Source organism: Podarcis liolepis, assembly GCF_965112155.1.
Source record: "Podarcis liolepis genome assembly, chromosome: 6".
Classification (NCBI taxonomy): domain Eukaryota; kingdom Metazoa; phylum Chordata; class Lepidosauria; order Squamata; family Lacertidae; genus Podarcis; species Podarcis liolepis.
The window spans coordinates 46,247,700-46,264,846 of record NC_139559.1 but is presented as its reverse complement, the minus strand read 5'-3'; the positions used below and the strand labels follow the sequence as shown (position 1 = coordinate 46,264,846).

At 46.2% G+C, this 17,147-nt stretch overlaps 1 protein-coding gene across 2 annotated transcripts in view; it reads left to right on the top strand.

Moving 5' to 3' along the window:
* The window catches only part of ITPR3 (inositol 1,4,5-trisphosphate receptor type 3), a 104,467-nt gene that overhangs the window by 73,718 nt on the left and 13,602 nt on the right, over window positions 1-17,147 (top strand). For both annotated transcript variants that reach the window (XR_014527552.1, XM_083509150.1), the window contains exons 28-46: window positions 198-323; window positions 636-758; window positions 1,350-1,550; window positions 2,669-2,920; window positions 3,632-3,757; window positions 5,022-5,147; window positions 6,280-6,400; window positions 6,738-6,922; window positions 7,581-7,729; window positions 8,071-8,179; window positions 8,934-9,024; window positions 9,737-9,906; window positions 11,313-11,487; window positions 12,276-12,460; window positions 12,581-12,781; window positions 12,978-13,088; window positions 13,435-13,530; window positions 14,729-14,830; window positions 15,643-15,729. Coding sequence is in view for 1 of the 2 variants with exons in the window: in XM_083509150.1 (XP_083365276.1) it covers window positions 198-323; window positions 636-758; window positions 1,350-1,550; window positions 2,669-2,920; window positions 3,632-3,757; window positions 5,022-5,147; window positions 6,280-6,400; window positions 6,738-6,922; window positions 7,581-7,729; window positions 8,071-8,179; window positions 8,934-9,024; window positions 9,737-9,906; window positions 11,313-11,487; window positions 12,276-12,460; window positions 12,581-12,781; window positions 12,978-13,088; window positions 13,435-13,530; window positions 14,729-14,830; window positions 15,643-15,729 (2,736 nt within the window). In the remaining variant the exon portion in view is untranslated. The remainder of the gene's footprint in view (window positions 1-197; window positions 324-635; window positions 759-1,349; window positions 1,551-2,668; window positions 2,921-3,631; window positions 3,758-5,021; window positions 5,148-6,279; window positions 6,401-6,737; window positions 6,923-7,580; window positions 7,730-8,070; window positions 8,180-8,933; window positions 9,025-9,736; window positions 9,907-11,312; window positions 11,488-12,275; window positions 12,461-12,580; window positions 12,782-12,977; window positions 13,089-13,434; window positions 13,531-14,728; window positions 14,831-15,642; window positions 15,730-17,147) is intronic.

Genomic DNA, 17,147 nt, shown 5'->3' with positions numbered 1-17,147 from the left:
TGGCAATTAATCCATACAGACACAATATACTAAGCAGCTAAGCAGCATCCCTCGATTCTGGAGAGACATGTGAGGGCACTTCTCATTTTGCTTCTCTAGAATCAGGGGTAAGATTGCTAGTTGCTTTCTACCACTAATTCATCTCCTGTTGGGCGGTGGTTTATGATTATGTTTTGTTTCAACTTGCTTTCCTTCAGATTCTGGAGCGGCTCAATAAAATGTGTGGGGTTGGTGAGCAGATGCGAAAGAAGCAGCAGCGCTTGCTGAAGAATATGGATGCCCACAAAGTGATGCTGGACCTCCTGCAGATCCCCTATGAGAAGGTGAGGAGGAGGAGATGAATGAGTGGCAGTCGGGATTAGGAGAGCAGAACGTGCTGGGCTGCTGGAGATCTCATGGGGATAATGCTGTTCTAAATCTGTGGGGTTGTCAGCAGCAGCATGGGGGAGCCAGCAGTGGGGTAGAGTAGGGTGTGGCGAGGAGGTGAGAAGGGGAGAGCTCCAGGTTGGTGGTGTTGGTGTCCCATACAGGTGTCCCCTGATCTTGATGCCACTTCACCCCACTCATGGTCTACTCAAATTAAGGTACATTAAAGACTTTGCACCAGGGACCTACCTTTTATTTTCCGTGAACAGGGCGACACCAAGATGTTGGAGATCCTGAAGTTGACCCACCAGTTCCTGCAGAAGTTTTGTGCTGGCAACCAAGAAAACCAGGCCCTCCTCCATAAGCAGCTCAGCTTGTTCCTCACCCCTGGGGTAAGAGAAGGAGCAAGTGAAATAAATGGGGGGGGGCGGGCTAAGAAATGTTGTGTGCAGGCGGCATGCAAGATACAATTTCCCGTAGATCTCCTGTTTCTGTTCAGATTCAGCCAATACAGACTTTATAACAGAGGCTTGTAGCTTCACTGCCCCACTTGGGTTGTGAGGCCATGTCTCCATGGAGCCCAAACTATCCCAGTCTAATCTCACAGGGTTGCTGTGAGGATACAGTTGAAAAACCCTGTCTAGGCCTTTCCTAAAAGCTATGGGTGAAAAATGGGATCTTGTTTATTTTATGCTATTTCTTTACTCCAAGGAGCTCAAGGTGGATTACATGGTTCTCTACCCCTCCCCTGTTTTCAATCCTGTGAGGTAAGTTAGCCTGAGGCTGTCACTGTCCTAACATCCCTCAGAAGGCTTAATGGGGATATGAGCCTCGGTCTTCCCAGTCCTAATCTGACACTGAGCAGACAGAAGAAAGAAATAGACTGGAAGATGTTCCAAGAAGCCAACGATCAAGGCCAGATATAGGTATGAGCGACAGCTGCTGTGCCTCCTGAGGCCTCACCTTTCCTTCTTTCCTTCCAGCTTCTGGAAGCAGAGACAATGCAGCACATCTTCCTGAACAACTATCAGCTGTGTTCCGAGATCAACGAGACGGTGCTGCAGCACTTCATCCACTGCCTGGCCACCCACGGACGCCATGTGCAGTACCTGGACTTCCTGCACACCATCATCAAGGCTGAGGGCAAGTACATCAAGAAGTGCCAGGACATGATCATGACTGAGGTGAGGCTCCATCTCTCTCTCTCTCTCTCTCTCCCCCCTCTGGCTGAGCAAAAAGAGGGAGGAGGTGAGGTACAGATCACGACACAAGGAGATGATGGGAAGTCCTGTTCTAGCAGTAAGGAAATTGGGGTTTAAAGCTGGTAGGGTAAATCAGGCAGCCTCAAGTGTAGGCTTCCTTCAGTCCCTAACTGAATCGCCTGCCTGCAGTTCTCCCGTAATTTGAGGGGGAAAGCGTCAAGCTGCATGTTTCTGGCTGGGTTAATGGAGTGCTAGGCCTGTGGCAGATGCAGTTACAATCTCATAGAAGGAAAAAACCTGACTTGGCTTGGGGGGAAGGGAAGAAGCGCCATTTTGTGGTAGGAAGGTAATAACAACAACATCAGCGTCTGTAACAATGCACAGGCCTGAATAGCTGCTGTCTGACTATAACGGCTTTTTAAAAAAGAAGTAAGGAAGGCGTTGTGGTGACCAGCATCAATGCCAGCATCAGCCTTGGTGGGTTGCATGCTTGCTTGTGCAGCCCAAGTGCTGATGCAGGGACTGTTTAGCTGCCACCATCACCTACTGCCTTCTGGGTGATTATTTGGGGGCCCAGGATCTTGAGCTCCACCTTTAGCTATAATGCTGCCCCTACCTCTCAGGCACCTCTCAGACCCAAGTATATGGCTTGATCCCTATTGAGCCTGAGACGATGAGCTTTCCAGCTTGGGCTTCACTCTTCAGACTGGTTGTGAAATTATACGAGAGAAAAACCAGAACACTTAAGTGTATAAGCAATGGGGAAGAGGGACTTTCCCATCCAGGAGATGCCATCACAGTGACTACTTAGAATTATATTCTCTTTTGGATGAGGCATTCCTCTTTAGCTCTACCACAGCCTGTATACAGGTGGAGAGGGGATGGAGAGGGGCTCAAAAGTACTATTGTTTTGCAGATGTTTGCCAACCTTTTGGAGCAGGGATGGGGAACCTGTGGGCTTCAGCCTCCATTGCTCCCAATCATCATGGCCAATATTCAGGGGTGGTGGGAGTTGAAGTCCTGCAACACCTAGAGAACCACAGATTAGCCACTTTTGTTTCTGGGCTGTGTTGCTTAGCCTCCTTGTCCTTTTCCCACAGCTGACCAATGCTGGGGATGACGTGGTGGTGTTTTACAACGATAAGGCCTCCCTAGCCAACATGTTGGAGATGATGACAGCAGCCCGGGACGGAGTAGAGGAGAACAGCCCCCTCATGTACCACATCTCTCTGGTGGATCTTCTGGCAGCCTGTGCTGAAGGCAAAAACGTCTACACAGAAATCAAGTGCACCTCTCTCCTCCCCTTGGAGGACGTGGTGCGAGTGGTCACTCACGAAGACTGCATCACAGAGGTGAGGGCAGGATGTGGGCAGCTGCTTGAGGTGCAGGCACTGAAAGGCTGTGGTTGTTCCTGGTTGCTGCCCTTCTAGGGAGAGTCATGATTCCAAACAAAGGAAAATCTGCTTTTCAAATGCATGTGAGGTGGTTATTCCCCAGTGTGATGTGGTGGATAGTGTCAGACATGAACCATTCCCTGCTTGGCCATGATACCCACTGGGCGACCTTATAGCCAGTCACTGTAAGAATAAGGAGCATTCTTCTGGATCAGGCCAGGGGTCCATCAAACCAGCGCATTGCTTCCTACTGGCCAGCCAGTTGCCTCTGGGGAGCCAGCAAGCAGAGCATGAAGGCATTTGTCTCTTGCCATTAGTCTCCAGTAACTGCTACGCAGTGGCATAATTCCTCTGATTATGGAAGCTTCATTTGGCCATCAAGAAGTCTTAATCTTCATCATGGAGTTGTAAGAATGCATCTTGGACACTCTTTGCTCTTTGCAGCAGAGTGTTTAGATACTGAAGTAGCCCCCTTTTTTTGGCTCAAATCCCCCTTTTCCATTTTCGTGTACAGATGTGGATTGGGGTTCAGGGAAGCATTTGGGGGTACCAATATAAACAGAGATGCTCCTATGAAGTCTGAAGGGATAAGTGTGGAGGCTTCTTGCCTTGCCTCTTCTCATCCCACACCAGGCAGGGGCTTCTGACCCATCCCTTCTTGTCTTTCAGGTGAAGATTGCTTATGTCAACTTTGTCAACCATTGCTACGTGGACACAGAGGTGGAGATGAAGGAGATCTACACTAGCAACCACATCTGGACGCTGTTTGAGAACTTCACTCTTGACATGGCCAGGGCAAGTGTTGGTACCTAAATAGCGTGGCTGGGATAATGGGAGGAGGGAGAGAGGTTCCCACTGCCCTTGTGAAAAGGAAGTCCTTTTGCTCATAGCATAAGCCTGATGTCTCGCTGACTGCAGTTATATGAACAGCTAGTCAGCTGAAGAATTGGCGGAAGGAGGAAGTGTCACACAACACCTCATCCATCTGTAGAATTCATTGCTGAAGGTGCTTTGTTGGCCATTAGCAAAAATAGCTGTTTTATTAAAACAAAAAAAATCCTGATGGGATTTAGTGACCACATGTGACGGATGGGTCTATTAGTGGCGCTTAGCCATGATGAAAAGGCAGGGTGGCATTAATGTAGGAATGAGCAGAAAGAACCTCAGAGGGGCACTAAATATAATTTATGGAACCCAATGTGTTTTTGATTACAGTTTTCATTTGGGGCGCTGTAAAACAAAACAGTGCTCTGTATTTTCTTGGTGCTCAGTTGCAAATGGATTAGCTGTAATAGCCAGCGTGACTTCAGAGTTTGAAGACGGTAAACCTCTGGCTACCAAATGCCGGAGGCTGTCAGGAGGGAATAGATATCCCTGATATGCCCTTCTTGTGAACTTCCCTTTGGCATGTGGCCAGCTGGAAGGTAGAATGCTGAGCTAGATGGTCTTGGCTCTTCATTACTGTTCAGTGTGCTGGAGCTGGTATGCCGTCCTCCAAGCAGGACGCTGTTTTATTGTCCTTGTGTTTCGTCTGACGAGAAATTGCTTCCTCAAATTATACTGTGCCATTATGACTGTAGGCAATGCACATTTGTTCCTGCTTGGCAATATGCCCCAAGGCTAGGAACTCCCAAGCCAGGGCCTACTAATACAGAATACTGGTAATTCATGGTACAGACAAACTCTGCACAGTTCCCTGACTTTGGCGTTAGGGAAGGAGATGCCAGTCTTCTGTCTCACAGATGCCACCTGGACTCTGGAAATATTATCTCCATGCTCTGTTTTCTGGTCCCATGAGCTATAATCCACTGCCTCAACAGTTCTGGTGGAATGGTGGCACTAAAAGCATGAGCTGAGGAGTCTCAAACTGAGAACTTGTCTCAGCCGCAAACCCATTAGGTGGCCTGAAGGAGGCCACTCAGCCGCAGCCTCTTATCTGCAATGGGAGGATGATAATAATATTGACCTACCTTATAGGGTTGTGGTTAGGATTGCTAAGATAATGTTGAAGGAGTGCTTTGAAAGGTGAAGTCCTGTTTTTTCATCTCCATCTCCACAGGTGTGCAAGAAGCGTGAGAAGCGCCTGTCGGATCCCTCTTTGGAGAAGTATGTACTCACTGTGGTGCTGGACACAATCCATGCTTTCTTCAGCTCTCCTTTTTCTGAAAACAGCACCTCGCTACAGGTACAAATGGGTAGCTTCAGGTTCTCAAATCCGTTCCAGCATAGGACCATAATTGTGAACTGGGAAGGATGTCACTGGTCCCAGTACTTCTAAGGAAAAGGATTTGCAGTATAATTCTGTATCTACATAGGCCAGCTGTAGCATGCCTTTCCCTTCTCTCCTGAGGGTCAGATGCATTCATAAGGTGAATGATACTTGGCTTGGCCTATACTTTGTTGGCTAAAAAGGTATTTGAGAAGCTCAGTGTCACCTGCTGAAGCAAAAGTAGAATATTCTCCATAGCTAAAAATTAGGATTCAGTTTGCACACTTTATATTATCATTCTTTCTTTCACTCCCACTTGAATCAGGATAGCAATCAGCAGTTGAGTGGATCCTCAACTCAAGTTTAGAATCGAAAAACAAAACCACTGTAAGAGGTTGATTTGATAAGCTGCTGTTCCAAGGGTAACTAGACGAGTCAGTGAGAGATCCATGATTTGGGTACCTTGCTTAGTTTTTTAAATGTAAATACAGCAAAATCAGATCAGATCTGTAGAGGGTCGGTAGTGGCGCCCGCCCTGTGGAACGCCCTCCCATCAGATGTCAAGGAAATAAACAACTATATGACTTTTAGAAGACATTTGAAGGCAGCCCTGTTTAGGGAAGTTTTTTATGTTTGATGTTTTATTGTGTTTTTAATATTCTGTTGGGAGCTGCCCAGAGTGGCTGGGGAAACCCAGCCAGATGGCCACGGTATGTATGTATGTATGTATGTATGTATAAATAATTTCCCTTTTCGCCTGACCTTTTCCCTAATCCAATTTGTCCTCCCCCCCCCACCTGCTGCTGCTAGCTTCGTGGGGCAAATATACTTTTTATGTTTCCCTCTGTGAGTTAAACTGCTATTTTGCAATTTTGATTTGGGAAAATGGTATGGGGGGAAAGGGTTAACCCTTCCCCAGTGCCACAGCCCTGATCCTGTTCAGGCCTCCCCAGCGGCTGTTACATTCTCTTAAAAACTCCAGGATCTGTGGATCACCTATAGTCTAATCTCATGGTCGCCTCCTCTCATTGTATCCAAACAGAAGCTGATACAGCAGTGTAAGCAATGTGCTGAAACATTCCCCTTAAATGCCTCACCTCTCTTGCAGACCCACCAGACTATTGTGGTGCAGCTCCTCCAGTCTACCATGAGGCTCTTGGAGTGTCCTTGGCTGCAGCAGCAACACAAGGGCTCAGTGGAAGCTTGCATCCGCACGCTGGCTATGGTTGGTAAGGAACTGTCTTGGGCTGAGTGAGTCAGGGGGACTGTCTGGGCTTTGTTCCCTGAGGTCAACATGAGAAAAAGCCATCAGACCTACATCCTTCAGTGATCTGGTTTGGATGGACTACAAATCTTCTCTCCTTGCAGTTTAGGCACCTGAGATCTTGCATGGCTGAAATTCCTATCAGTGGTGGCCAACTGTGGTCTCCAACATGGGGTCTACTAGTTCTTCAAAGAAGTCTTGGCATGGGTGATCTGTCAGAACCAGGGCTGTGGGATATCACCCAGGTTTCCTGGGTGTACCTTGGAGCACCTTCCTTGTTTGTAAGCCTTCTCTCCTTTCAGCCAAGAGCCGCTCCATTGCGTTACCCATGGACCTTGATGCCCACGTCAGCTCCCAGCTGAACAGTGCCTCCATCAGCAATGCACAGAGGAATGCCTCCAACTACAAGACAGCCTCACGCACTTTCCCTCGGGTCTCTGCAACAACCAACCAGTGGGACTATAAAAACATCATTGAGAAGCTGCAGGTAGGGACTGAGAAGAGGTCTTGTTTGGAAGATATCCAGGGTGTGCTTCTCCCTAAGGAAGGGCTTAGGGTGCTCTTCTGTCAGAAATAAAAATCTGAACGCCACTCTGAGGAAACTCCCAATTCTGTGTGCCCAAAAGGTGACAGCCTTTCTGAAGCCTGCATAAATGGGAGCTCTGATCTTTCGTATACAGTGGTACCTCGGGTTACAGATGCTTCAGGTTACAGACGCTTCAGGTTACAGACGCTTCAGGTTATAGACTCTGCTAGCCCAGAAATATTACCTCGGGTTAAGAACTTTGCTTCAGGATGAGAACAGAAATTGTGCTCCGGCGGCGCGGCGGCAGCAGGAGGCCCCATTAGCTAAAATGGTGCTTCAGGTTAAGAACAGATTCAGGTTAAGAACAGAACTCCGGAATGAATTAAGTACTTAACCCGAGGTACTACTGTACTTGATATCCTACCCTCTGGCTGTGCCCACACATTTTCAGGTTTCTCTTTGCAGGCTTCAGAACTAGAAACTTGCATCTTCCTTTTTCTACAAAAGCCAAGATATTCAGGAGGCTGAATTCTGCGCTCAGTAACAAATGTCACGCTGCTGCAGCATAATCTCACCTAGCTGCATCTAGCTTTGCCCTGATGACACTGTGCTTTTCCAGGACATCATCAATTCCTTGGAGGAGCGCTTGCAGCCCCTGGTAGAAGCTGAACTTTCAGTCCTGGTGGACGTCTTGCACCGCCCAGAACTGCTTTTCATGGAAGGCACGGAAGCCTACCAGCGTTGCGAAAGTGGCGGTTTCCTTTCCAAGTAAGTGGGTCTTGGAAGTCATGCTAGCCACATGGCTCAGAAAGCTGTCTGTGGACAAACGCTGGCTCCCTTGGCCTGAAAGCGAGATGAGTGCTGCAACCCCATAGTTGCCTTTGACTGGACTTAACCACCCTTACCTATTTTACTTTTTACTCCTGGAAGGAGGAGATAAAAAGTGCTGGCATGAAAGAATTAAAGGCTTTGAGACTTGGTTGGCAAGACGGATGTGGCCTGTGGACTTGTCTATTTAGGAACAGGGTCCTTGGTATTTTGTAACATTCCTTGTGGGTGGGTGTGCATACTGGTAGTGGAAATGAGAGGAATTCTTCTTGTGTTGCTAGATTGGTCCAGCACACCAAAGACCTGATGGAAAGTGAGGAGAAGCTTTGCATTAAGGTGCTGAGGACACTGCAGCAGATGCTGATGAAGAGGAACAAATATGGAGAGAGGGTGAGTGGCTGAGGAGGTTTGGGCTCACATATCAGGCACCTCCACAGCAAACTCGCTTTTTCAGTCTGTTTTCCCTGGTAGGCTTTCTGGGCAAAGAGCCAGGCCGTGTTCTGAGAGGATCCCCCTTCTTGGTAACAAGACATTGCATCTCTTAACTACACAAAAACTGTCCAGTCACTGCTCTTTCACAGAGTTTAACTCATTCATTGAGAGCCTGAATGAAATGGATCATTAATATTAAAGACTTAGGAGGAGTTCTGCTGGCTTAGACCAAAGGTCTATGCAGTCCAGCATCTTGTTCCTTACAGTGGTCAGCTTTCTTCCATACTTACCTACTGGAACCTTAGGATCCTCTTTGGAGGCCCTGCTCCAGGTGCCTCCACTAAATGAAGTAAGGGAGTAATTCTCAGGGAGAGGGCCTTTTTGGTAGTGGCACCACTGTTAATGGATCAGCTTTTCAAATGAGGTTGCTTGGCATCCTCTTCGTTAACTTCTGAGTGCCAGGTGGATACCTTTCTATTTACCTAAGCCTCCTAAACCAGTTATTGGGCCTCTCAGTTTTTAAATCCATGTTTTTAATCTGTGTATCTTCAACATTTGTTTAATTTTGACTTTGTGCTTTTATGCTTTATATTTCTTTCCTCCCCCCCTTTTTTTACTGTAAACCACCCAGATAACTTTGTGTTATGGTTTGAAATACAAAAGATAATGATGATCATGATGAGCAGTTCCTCCCACTTCTTTCTCATGCCAGGGCAACACATTGAGGAAAATGCTTTTGTCTAATTATCTGCAAACCAAGAGGTCTGGCTCCAAAGGGGAGATTGTTGACCCTTCTGGAACTGGTAAGTGGTCTGCGGTTCTGGCTTTCATCTTCCTCATTCTTGTGTCATTTTCTCCCCATCCCTTCTCTGAGTCCCTTAAATCCATCTTCTGCCACTCAGGTGTGCAGGACACAGATATAGGATTGGCTTTTCAGATGTTCTTGAAGGTGCACATGTTGGTTGCATCCAGCTTACTGTGAGCCAGACTCCTGGTCCATCTAGCTCAGGGTTTCCTGGTGCAGACTAGCAGTGGCCCTCTCATGGTTTCAGCCCTGCCATGGCTTGGATCTGGGGCTTTCTATGTGCAGGAGATGTGCTCTGTCACTGAGCCTTGGGCCTTACCTTCCGTTTTTCAAAGCTATCACTGTGACCCAGGGGGCTGTTTAGTATCCCTGGCCAAGCAGAGAGAAAACTGATGGATAGAGGAGCCAAGGTAGCAAATACTATTTGCAAATACAAATTATTCACCATCACCAGCTACTTAAGCTGATATGTAGCCCTTAATACAGTTTAATCGCATCAATGGTTTTTGCATCTTTTTGTGCTTGATTGGGCCAAAGTCACATAAACCGCCCGAGGGTAGTAATTAAACGGAGCACCGTATTTTTCCATGTCTGAGGGTGACACATTAACTATTGAATTAGCCTTCCTCCCTGTATTAGTTAAGTTATGATTTTTAAGCTGTTCAGCTGCCTCCATCTCCCTCTTCCCCTAATGTTCTTTTTGCCTACAGGCCAAGATCAGGATTGGTCAGTCATTGCTGCCATTCAGTGCCGGCTGGACAGAGAAGGGGCCACCAAGCTGGTGTCTGACCTCATCATGAACACCAAGAATGAGAAGATTTTTCAGGAAAGCATCCGCCTGGCCATACGGCTGCTGGACGGGGGCAACACAGAGATACAGGTTTGTGTCTGCTGCGACAGCTTCCACTTTTCCCAAGTGCTCACTTTTTGCCTAGTGTAAATTCAGTTTAACTTCCAATGCCATACTGTGACTGTGGGGTACATATCTCAACCGTGGCAGGGACAGAGTTACCAAATTTGACTGTCCCATGGTGTAATGTGATCCTGCGGCAACGACTTTGGGTGCCCCAGCAAGTGAGTACAAAACATGTTTGGTGGAATTAACCCTTAAAAAATAATAATATTACATCAGTTGGTTGACTATATGAGTTGTAAGACATCTAGCCAGATTTCTTTAAAATCATACCCTTGAGATGCCTAACTGTAGTACAGTGGTACCTCTAGTTATGAACACGATCCATTTGGGGTGCTGTTTGCACCTTGAAAAGTCCATAAGTAGAGCACCGCTACTGCGCGTAGTGTGCAGATTGTTTCTGCGTGTGCGGCGAACCCAGAAGTAAACACTTCCTGGTTTGCCGCGTTCGTAACCTGAAAGTTACGTAACCAGAGCGGTACGTAACTAGAGGTATGACTGTAATAGATTTTCTTAAACAACTTTTGCTCCCTCTACTGTGCATCTTTAAAATAGCATGTTGTGACAACATTTCACTTTACCGTTAACATTCCTTTATTTTAGAAACCTAATCTGGGCATAACTAACTTTGAAATGCACATATCCAACTTTGTTCTAATTTAAGCTTTCTAAAAGTTTTTGAAAAGCCGATGGGAGTATAATTTTCCTCCACTATATCATTAATCATAAATCTTGTAAGATTTTAAGTAGTAGATAGGTAGCCGTGTTGGTCTGCCATAGTCAAAATAAATTTTTTTTTTCTTCCAGTAGCACCTTAAAGACCAACTAAGTTAGTTCTTAAGAACTAACTTAGTTGGTCTTTAAAGTGCTACTGGAAGAAAAAAAATTTTTTAGTAAGATTTTAACTTCCCTACCTCTCAGGGAAATTGTTGATGAAGCGTGATGTCATATTATAAATCTGATGGTGCAGACCAAACCATGGACTTCCTCAGCTGAGTATCCTTCCTTCCATTGTGGTCATTATCCTTTTCTTTCTTGATACAATCTGGAAAATGTTAATTAGTATGAGTCTGGCTTGTGGAAATCTGCAGGATAGGAATTTTGTGTTGTGACCATCAGATCCCAATTGTAATATGAAACCTGAACTGCCTGTCAGAAGACCTTGTGATTGCTAAAGGTAATTCAGATGGCCTTGGAAGAAATGGTCGGTCCTAGCAGGATAAGAACTTAACAGGAGCCCCACTGGATCAGGCCAAAGGCCCATTAATCCAACACCCTGCTCTTTTGCAACGGCTTCCCAAATGCTTATTGGAAGCCTGAAAGGAGGACTCAGTGTCTAACCACTGTCCCTGTTCCTCCCACCCTTTCTGAAGAAATCATTCTATAACTTGATGACGGGTGACAAGAAGTCAGAAAAGTTCTTTAAAGTTCTGCATGACCGGATGAAGAAAGCTCAGCAGGAAGTCAAGTCTACAGTGACTGTGAACATGAGCGATATTGGCAACAAACCTCGTGAGGACAAAGACTCCCCAGACCATACCAGCAAAGGTATGTGGAAACCCAGTTTATTCTGGGCTCACCAGAGCCTTTGACAGCAGAGAGGAGCCTGTGGTTTATGGGTCACATGTAACCCTCAACCTCATGTGGATGACGAGGAGAGAGACAGAGAGATAGAAGTGCCCCAACCACTTTTTGCTCTACCCCGCTCCCCCACACGCTGACTTTGGCCCTGCCCATCACCAGCAAGCATTCCCCCATAGATTACTCCTGAAGGAATGCAGCCCTCCATGGGAAAATAAAGGTTCCTTGCACTGAGAAACAGTATGGGTGCTAATTTTTTATCTCCATCCATCTTTAAGCCAGCTCCCTCAGCATTCTGCAAGTGTAGGGTTAACTTGGTCCTTAATTAACTAAAGCTCCAGAAAACACCCAGCTTAGGTGAAAGGCTGTCTGCCATCCAGGCTGGCAATGACTATATTAGGGAAACACCTAATTACTGGGGGCAGGGATCCTTGGTGTGTATCACTGTTGCCAGCCTAAACCACATGGTATTTCAACTTCCTGGTAGAAGCCATGCTCCAGGACAGCAAATGGGTGAGCCTTCTGTCAGTACGTTACAAAGTCTTCAGTGGCCGGGTCTTCCAGAGTGTCAAAAAGGGGACATCACTTGAGCTGCTGGGTGATGCTTACAGGAAGAGAGAGGCTCAGTGGAACAAAGGGGGATGCCTGTTGAGGGTTCTTTTTCTGAAGAGTCAGACAGACTGGCTTTAGGCCTTCCAGACAGGTTGCCACAGCTCATACGCTAAGCCAGTAACCAAGTGTTGATTTCCTTGCAGAACGAGTCACATCTTTCATGCTGCCCAGCGCCCCATCCCGTTATCCAATGGGCGTAGGGCTCCGGACTGGCCATGATGCAAGGGATAGAAGCCAAAGCAATGAAATGGGTGTGTCCGTCTTGATCATGGAGCCAATTCTTCGCTTCCTGCAGCTGCTGTGTGAGAATCACAACCGGGATCTCCAGGTGGGCATCTTGCACTGAAATGGGTCCCTTCTGCTGCATATTTCATATCCAAGTGATGTCTGCTGTTGAAAAGATGCCTGCCACTGAGATGCCTCTTAAACTCTGCTCTTGGTTTCACAGAACTTCCTCCGCTGTCAGAACAATAAAACCAACTACAATCTGGTGTGTGAAACCCTGCAGTTTCTGGATATTATGTGTGGTAGTACCACAGGACGGCTGGGCTTGTTGGGCCTCTACATCAATGAATACAATGTGGCCCTCATCACCCAGACTCTGGAGACACTGACAGAATATTGCCAGGGACCCTGTCATGAGAACCAGGTAACCCCAACTGACTTGTGGATAAAATCGCATTGCTTCATCACCCAGTGAAATCGTGAGTTCAGCTTGATTCACACACTCAGAATATGGAGATGCTGGATAGAGCATCAATTTTTATGTCTCAGCATTTGAATAGGAGCAGAGATTTTGAGTCGGCTGTGAGCCAGTTGAGTAACTCGCTTGTATTAACCCACAGAGCTGCATTGTGACCCATGAGTCAAACGGCATAGACATCATCACAGCCCTGATCCTCAATGACATCAGCCCCCTCTGCAAGTACCGAATGGACTTGGTTCTTCAGCTAAAGGTAGATGGCTTGGCTGGAAATGTGGTGATGGGACAGGGGGGGATGGGAGATATGGGATGGCAAGAGATGCTTCATGTTGGGGGTTGACTTCCTGCATGCAATTATTTCATGGTCAGACTAGAACGTATTTGAATGTGATCATTCTAGCTCTTTGTGCCAAAAATACTGCCCACCCAATCATAGTGTGTGTTGGTTCCTCCTTGCTCTCCCTCATCCCTTTGGAATCCTGATTTCTCTTGTAGCTTTGATGGAGGATTGATCCTCTGCAGAGTGAGTGCGCTCTGGATACATGGTGTGTTGAAACCATCTATCTTTACTGCAGTATCTTTTTTTTGTTTGTTATTAGGACAATGCCTCCAAGCTTTTGCTAGCCCTGATGGAGAGCAGGCATGACAGTGAGAATGCCGAGCGGATTCTCATCAGCCTTCGGCCTCAGGAATTGGTAAGAAGGTTGAGGGGACTGGGATAGCTCTGTGTGGTCTTTCCTGCTTTTGAGAGATCTCTTGCACTTCAAATCATTATTGAAATAAAGGGGACCTGGAATTGTGTGGAGCACAATTGGGATATAGGACATCCATCCTTTAAGCAGCTTCTCATCCTCCTCTTTATCAGCTTTGCAGTTCCCTCTTGACAGAGCCTTGTAGAAATATAACCTGTTTTACTTCACGTATGTGGAATCAATTTGCTCCTAAGTAACTGGTCTCAGTCTGCACCATGTTAGATGGGTAGCATCTCTGAGCACTCTTCAGACAATATGCCAGCTACCTTGCTCCTTGGCAAATTCAGCAGAGGGACCAAGAGAATAATAGATTATAGCAGGGGTGTGGAACATTTTTCAGGCTGAGGACTGCATTTCCTTGCTGGCAACGTTTTGGAAGCCTCATGCCAATGGTGGGTAGAGTTTGAGGCAGGAGTAGGCAGAGCAATGGATGTGACTCTGCAAAAGCCCAAGGTTTCTGTACCCACTTATCTCCATCTTCCAACAAGACAAGCCACACACTCTGTCCCAGTTCCAAGAACACATTCCAGCCAGGCAAAAGCCCCCAAAGAGGGTGTGAAGCAGGGTCTGTGAGGGACATGGCATGGAAACAGGGGAAGTGACCTGAGGAGAGTGGACATGGCCTTGGGAGATCCCTCACACCCAGTAAATAGGCCTGGAAGGGTCTTCATCAGCTCACAAGCCTGAGGTTTGCCCAGAGACCATAATACAGTAGGGTCAAAATTGAGACACTAGCTGGTCAGTTGACGAGCATTTGCCTTGCTGCCCTTTGGTTTCCATACTACTTGGAAACATTTGGCAAAGACTAGAATGGAATAAGGGGTTGGTGAGGTGGGTTGGAATTTGTGGACTCTAAGATGGGGCAGCTATGTGGGAGGGAAAAAGACTCAGGGCATTATTTTCAACCCTTCTGGATTCTGAGATTTTTAGTCCATTTCTCTACAAGAGCTAGTAACAGGAAAGCTGTGCGTTTTCTTATTAAAAATGAAACCTGCAATTCTCAGGATACCAAATTCTTCACAGAATAGCAGATTCTCTGCTCATACAGTAAGCCTACCTGTTTACTATTCTATTGCTATAGCCTTGCCTATAGCAGATTCCTGCTTTAGTGACCAGGACTTATGTGTGAAATATTTCACAGGTTGATGTCATTAAGAAAGCCTATGTTCAAGAAGAAGAGTGTGAGAACTCTGATGTTTCTCCTCGGGAAGTTGGACACAACATCTACATTTTAGCCCTACAGGTATCCTTTGTATGAATGCTTTACTGCTTGATAAAGATTCCTTTCCCTTTTCCTAGGCACTGGTGCCCTTGAGGATGAAGGGTGGATTAGAAAGGGTTACTCTTCCCACATTCTCCCCCCAGACCAATTAAAATAGTTTCTCAAGCACAACATTGGAAGATTTCAGCCTCAGTTGATAGGTGGATGGAGCTGCAGTCTTGACCCGCATGCAATACAACACACTTCCAACGGAAAAAAATAGACATCTGGGGTTTTGTTCTCTCTTCAAACTCAAATCTGCTTTACCCTTCAGTTTTTATTCCTTCTTTCTCCACACAAACCAAGATCAAGGAAGTACATTGTTTTGTGTGTGTGTGTGTGTGTGTGTGTACACCATACTCTCATCCCACAGCTCCATATAAACCTTTAAATGGGGAGGAGGAAGCAATGGTACAACTGATGGGCAGAGCAATTAAAAAACCCAATCTGCTGTGCTGGAGGGAGTTTAGATGTGATGGAGGTATCCCTCCACCCAGCCCGGCTTGGCTCTCCTAACCTTTGCTGTGGAGGTTGCTCCATCATTGGTGGGACAGCCCTGCCAGCAAGGAGCATCCCAATGTTCCTGTCCAAATGATGGGCACCAGCGCTACTTTGGGTTGAACTGGTGATGTGCATTCTGAAAGGATGCACTGATGCAAAGACTTTTTTTTTTAATGATTGTAACTGAGTGACATCAGGCTTCAAAGCAAACAAGCTTTCACCTATCCACAAATGACTTTGTAGTCAGCTGTTAGGCTCTGGCAATTCAGTGTTTGTTTTCTTTACGTTTTCAGCTGTCTCGGCACAACAAGCAGCTCCAGCATCTCTTAAAACCTGTGAAACGAATTCAGGAGGAGGAGGAGGAAGGGATCTCTTCTATGGTATGTGCATGCTCCCTATTGAAACAGGAAGGTGCTTAGGAAATACTGCTGACATATTGCGTCAGTCCTGGTAAGGGACAGTTCTGCAGCTGTTTCCCATAATTTAATTTTTCATCTGTTTACATTTTCCCATGAGGTGAAATGTGGAGATGGTGAAGCTACACTAGCCTTCAGTGATCCAAATCCATAAGGATGTTAACTAAGGACATTGCTACTTTGTCAGTTTATAAAGGATTTTATTAAAACACTGTTGTAATGCTTTTGAGATGTTTTGTGCTAGTGAAACCAAAGGCTGTGATTGAGAAACATTTATGCCATGGAATGTTCACAAGCATTTTTTTTTTTAACTGCGGAGGTAGTGAAGCTGTCTACATCAGCATTTTGGCAAAGAGTCTGTTTGTGAGGGAAATCAAGTAGTTTCAAGGATTAAAATTATGCACAGGCCCAAGGGCAATGTGGCTAAGGGAAGGAGGCAGAGTTGGCAGTGGACCAAAAAACAGAAACTTAAAGATAGGTAGAAGAGACAGAGGCTTTGGGAAAAGGTGGTCAAAGAAGAGAAGCAGATATGAAACAGAGCTGTGGGTTGCAGGCAAACTTAAACATTACTGAGTGGCTGGGTGGCTAGAGTATGGCAGTTGGCTCTACTTAAGAAACTTTACTCACTGTTGTGGAGGTACACACACATCAGAACAGGTTTGTGGACATATGCCTTATATTAGTGGCTATTTTTGTTGTATATATTATGATTTATATGGTGTTTTTACTGTTTGATTTTACTATTTGTTTTTGCTGTTTGACGCTGTTGAATTTGTTAGCTTCTCAGAATGACCCAATGTGCATGGTTAAGAGTCAGGTTAGCCAGAGGGTACAGGGAGGAATAGGCAATGGCTTAACAATAAAAGGTAAAAAAAGAAAAGAAAAAAGGTGAAGGACCGCTGGATGGTTAAGTCAAGTCAAAGGAGACTATAGGGTACGGAGCTCATCTTGCTTCAGGCCGAGGGAGCTGGCACTTGTCCAGCTTTCTGGGTCATGTGGCCAGCATGACTAAACTGCTTCCGGTGCAACGGAACACCGTGACGGAAACCAGAGCGCATGGAAACGCCGTTTACCTTTTCGCTGCAGTGGTACCTATTTATTTACTTGTGCTGCTATGCTTTCAAACTGCTAGGTTGGCAGGAGTTGCGGCAAAGCAATGGGAGCTCACCCCATCATGGGGATTCAAACCGCTGACCTTCTGATTGGCAAGCCCAAGAGGCTCAGTGGTTTAGACCACAGCGCCACCTGCATCCCTGGGTTCATATTAGGTCACGGAGGCACAGAATGGAACAATGAAATGGCCTTACTTCTTGGCCTTCAGATCAAGAACAGGGGGGAAAGCTTTTGAGCGATAGTATGTTACACCAGAAGAGGAAAAAAGA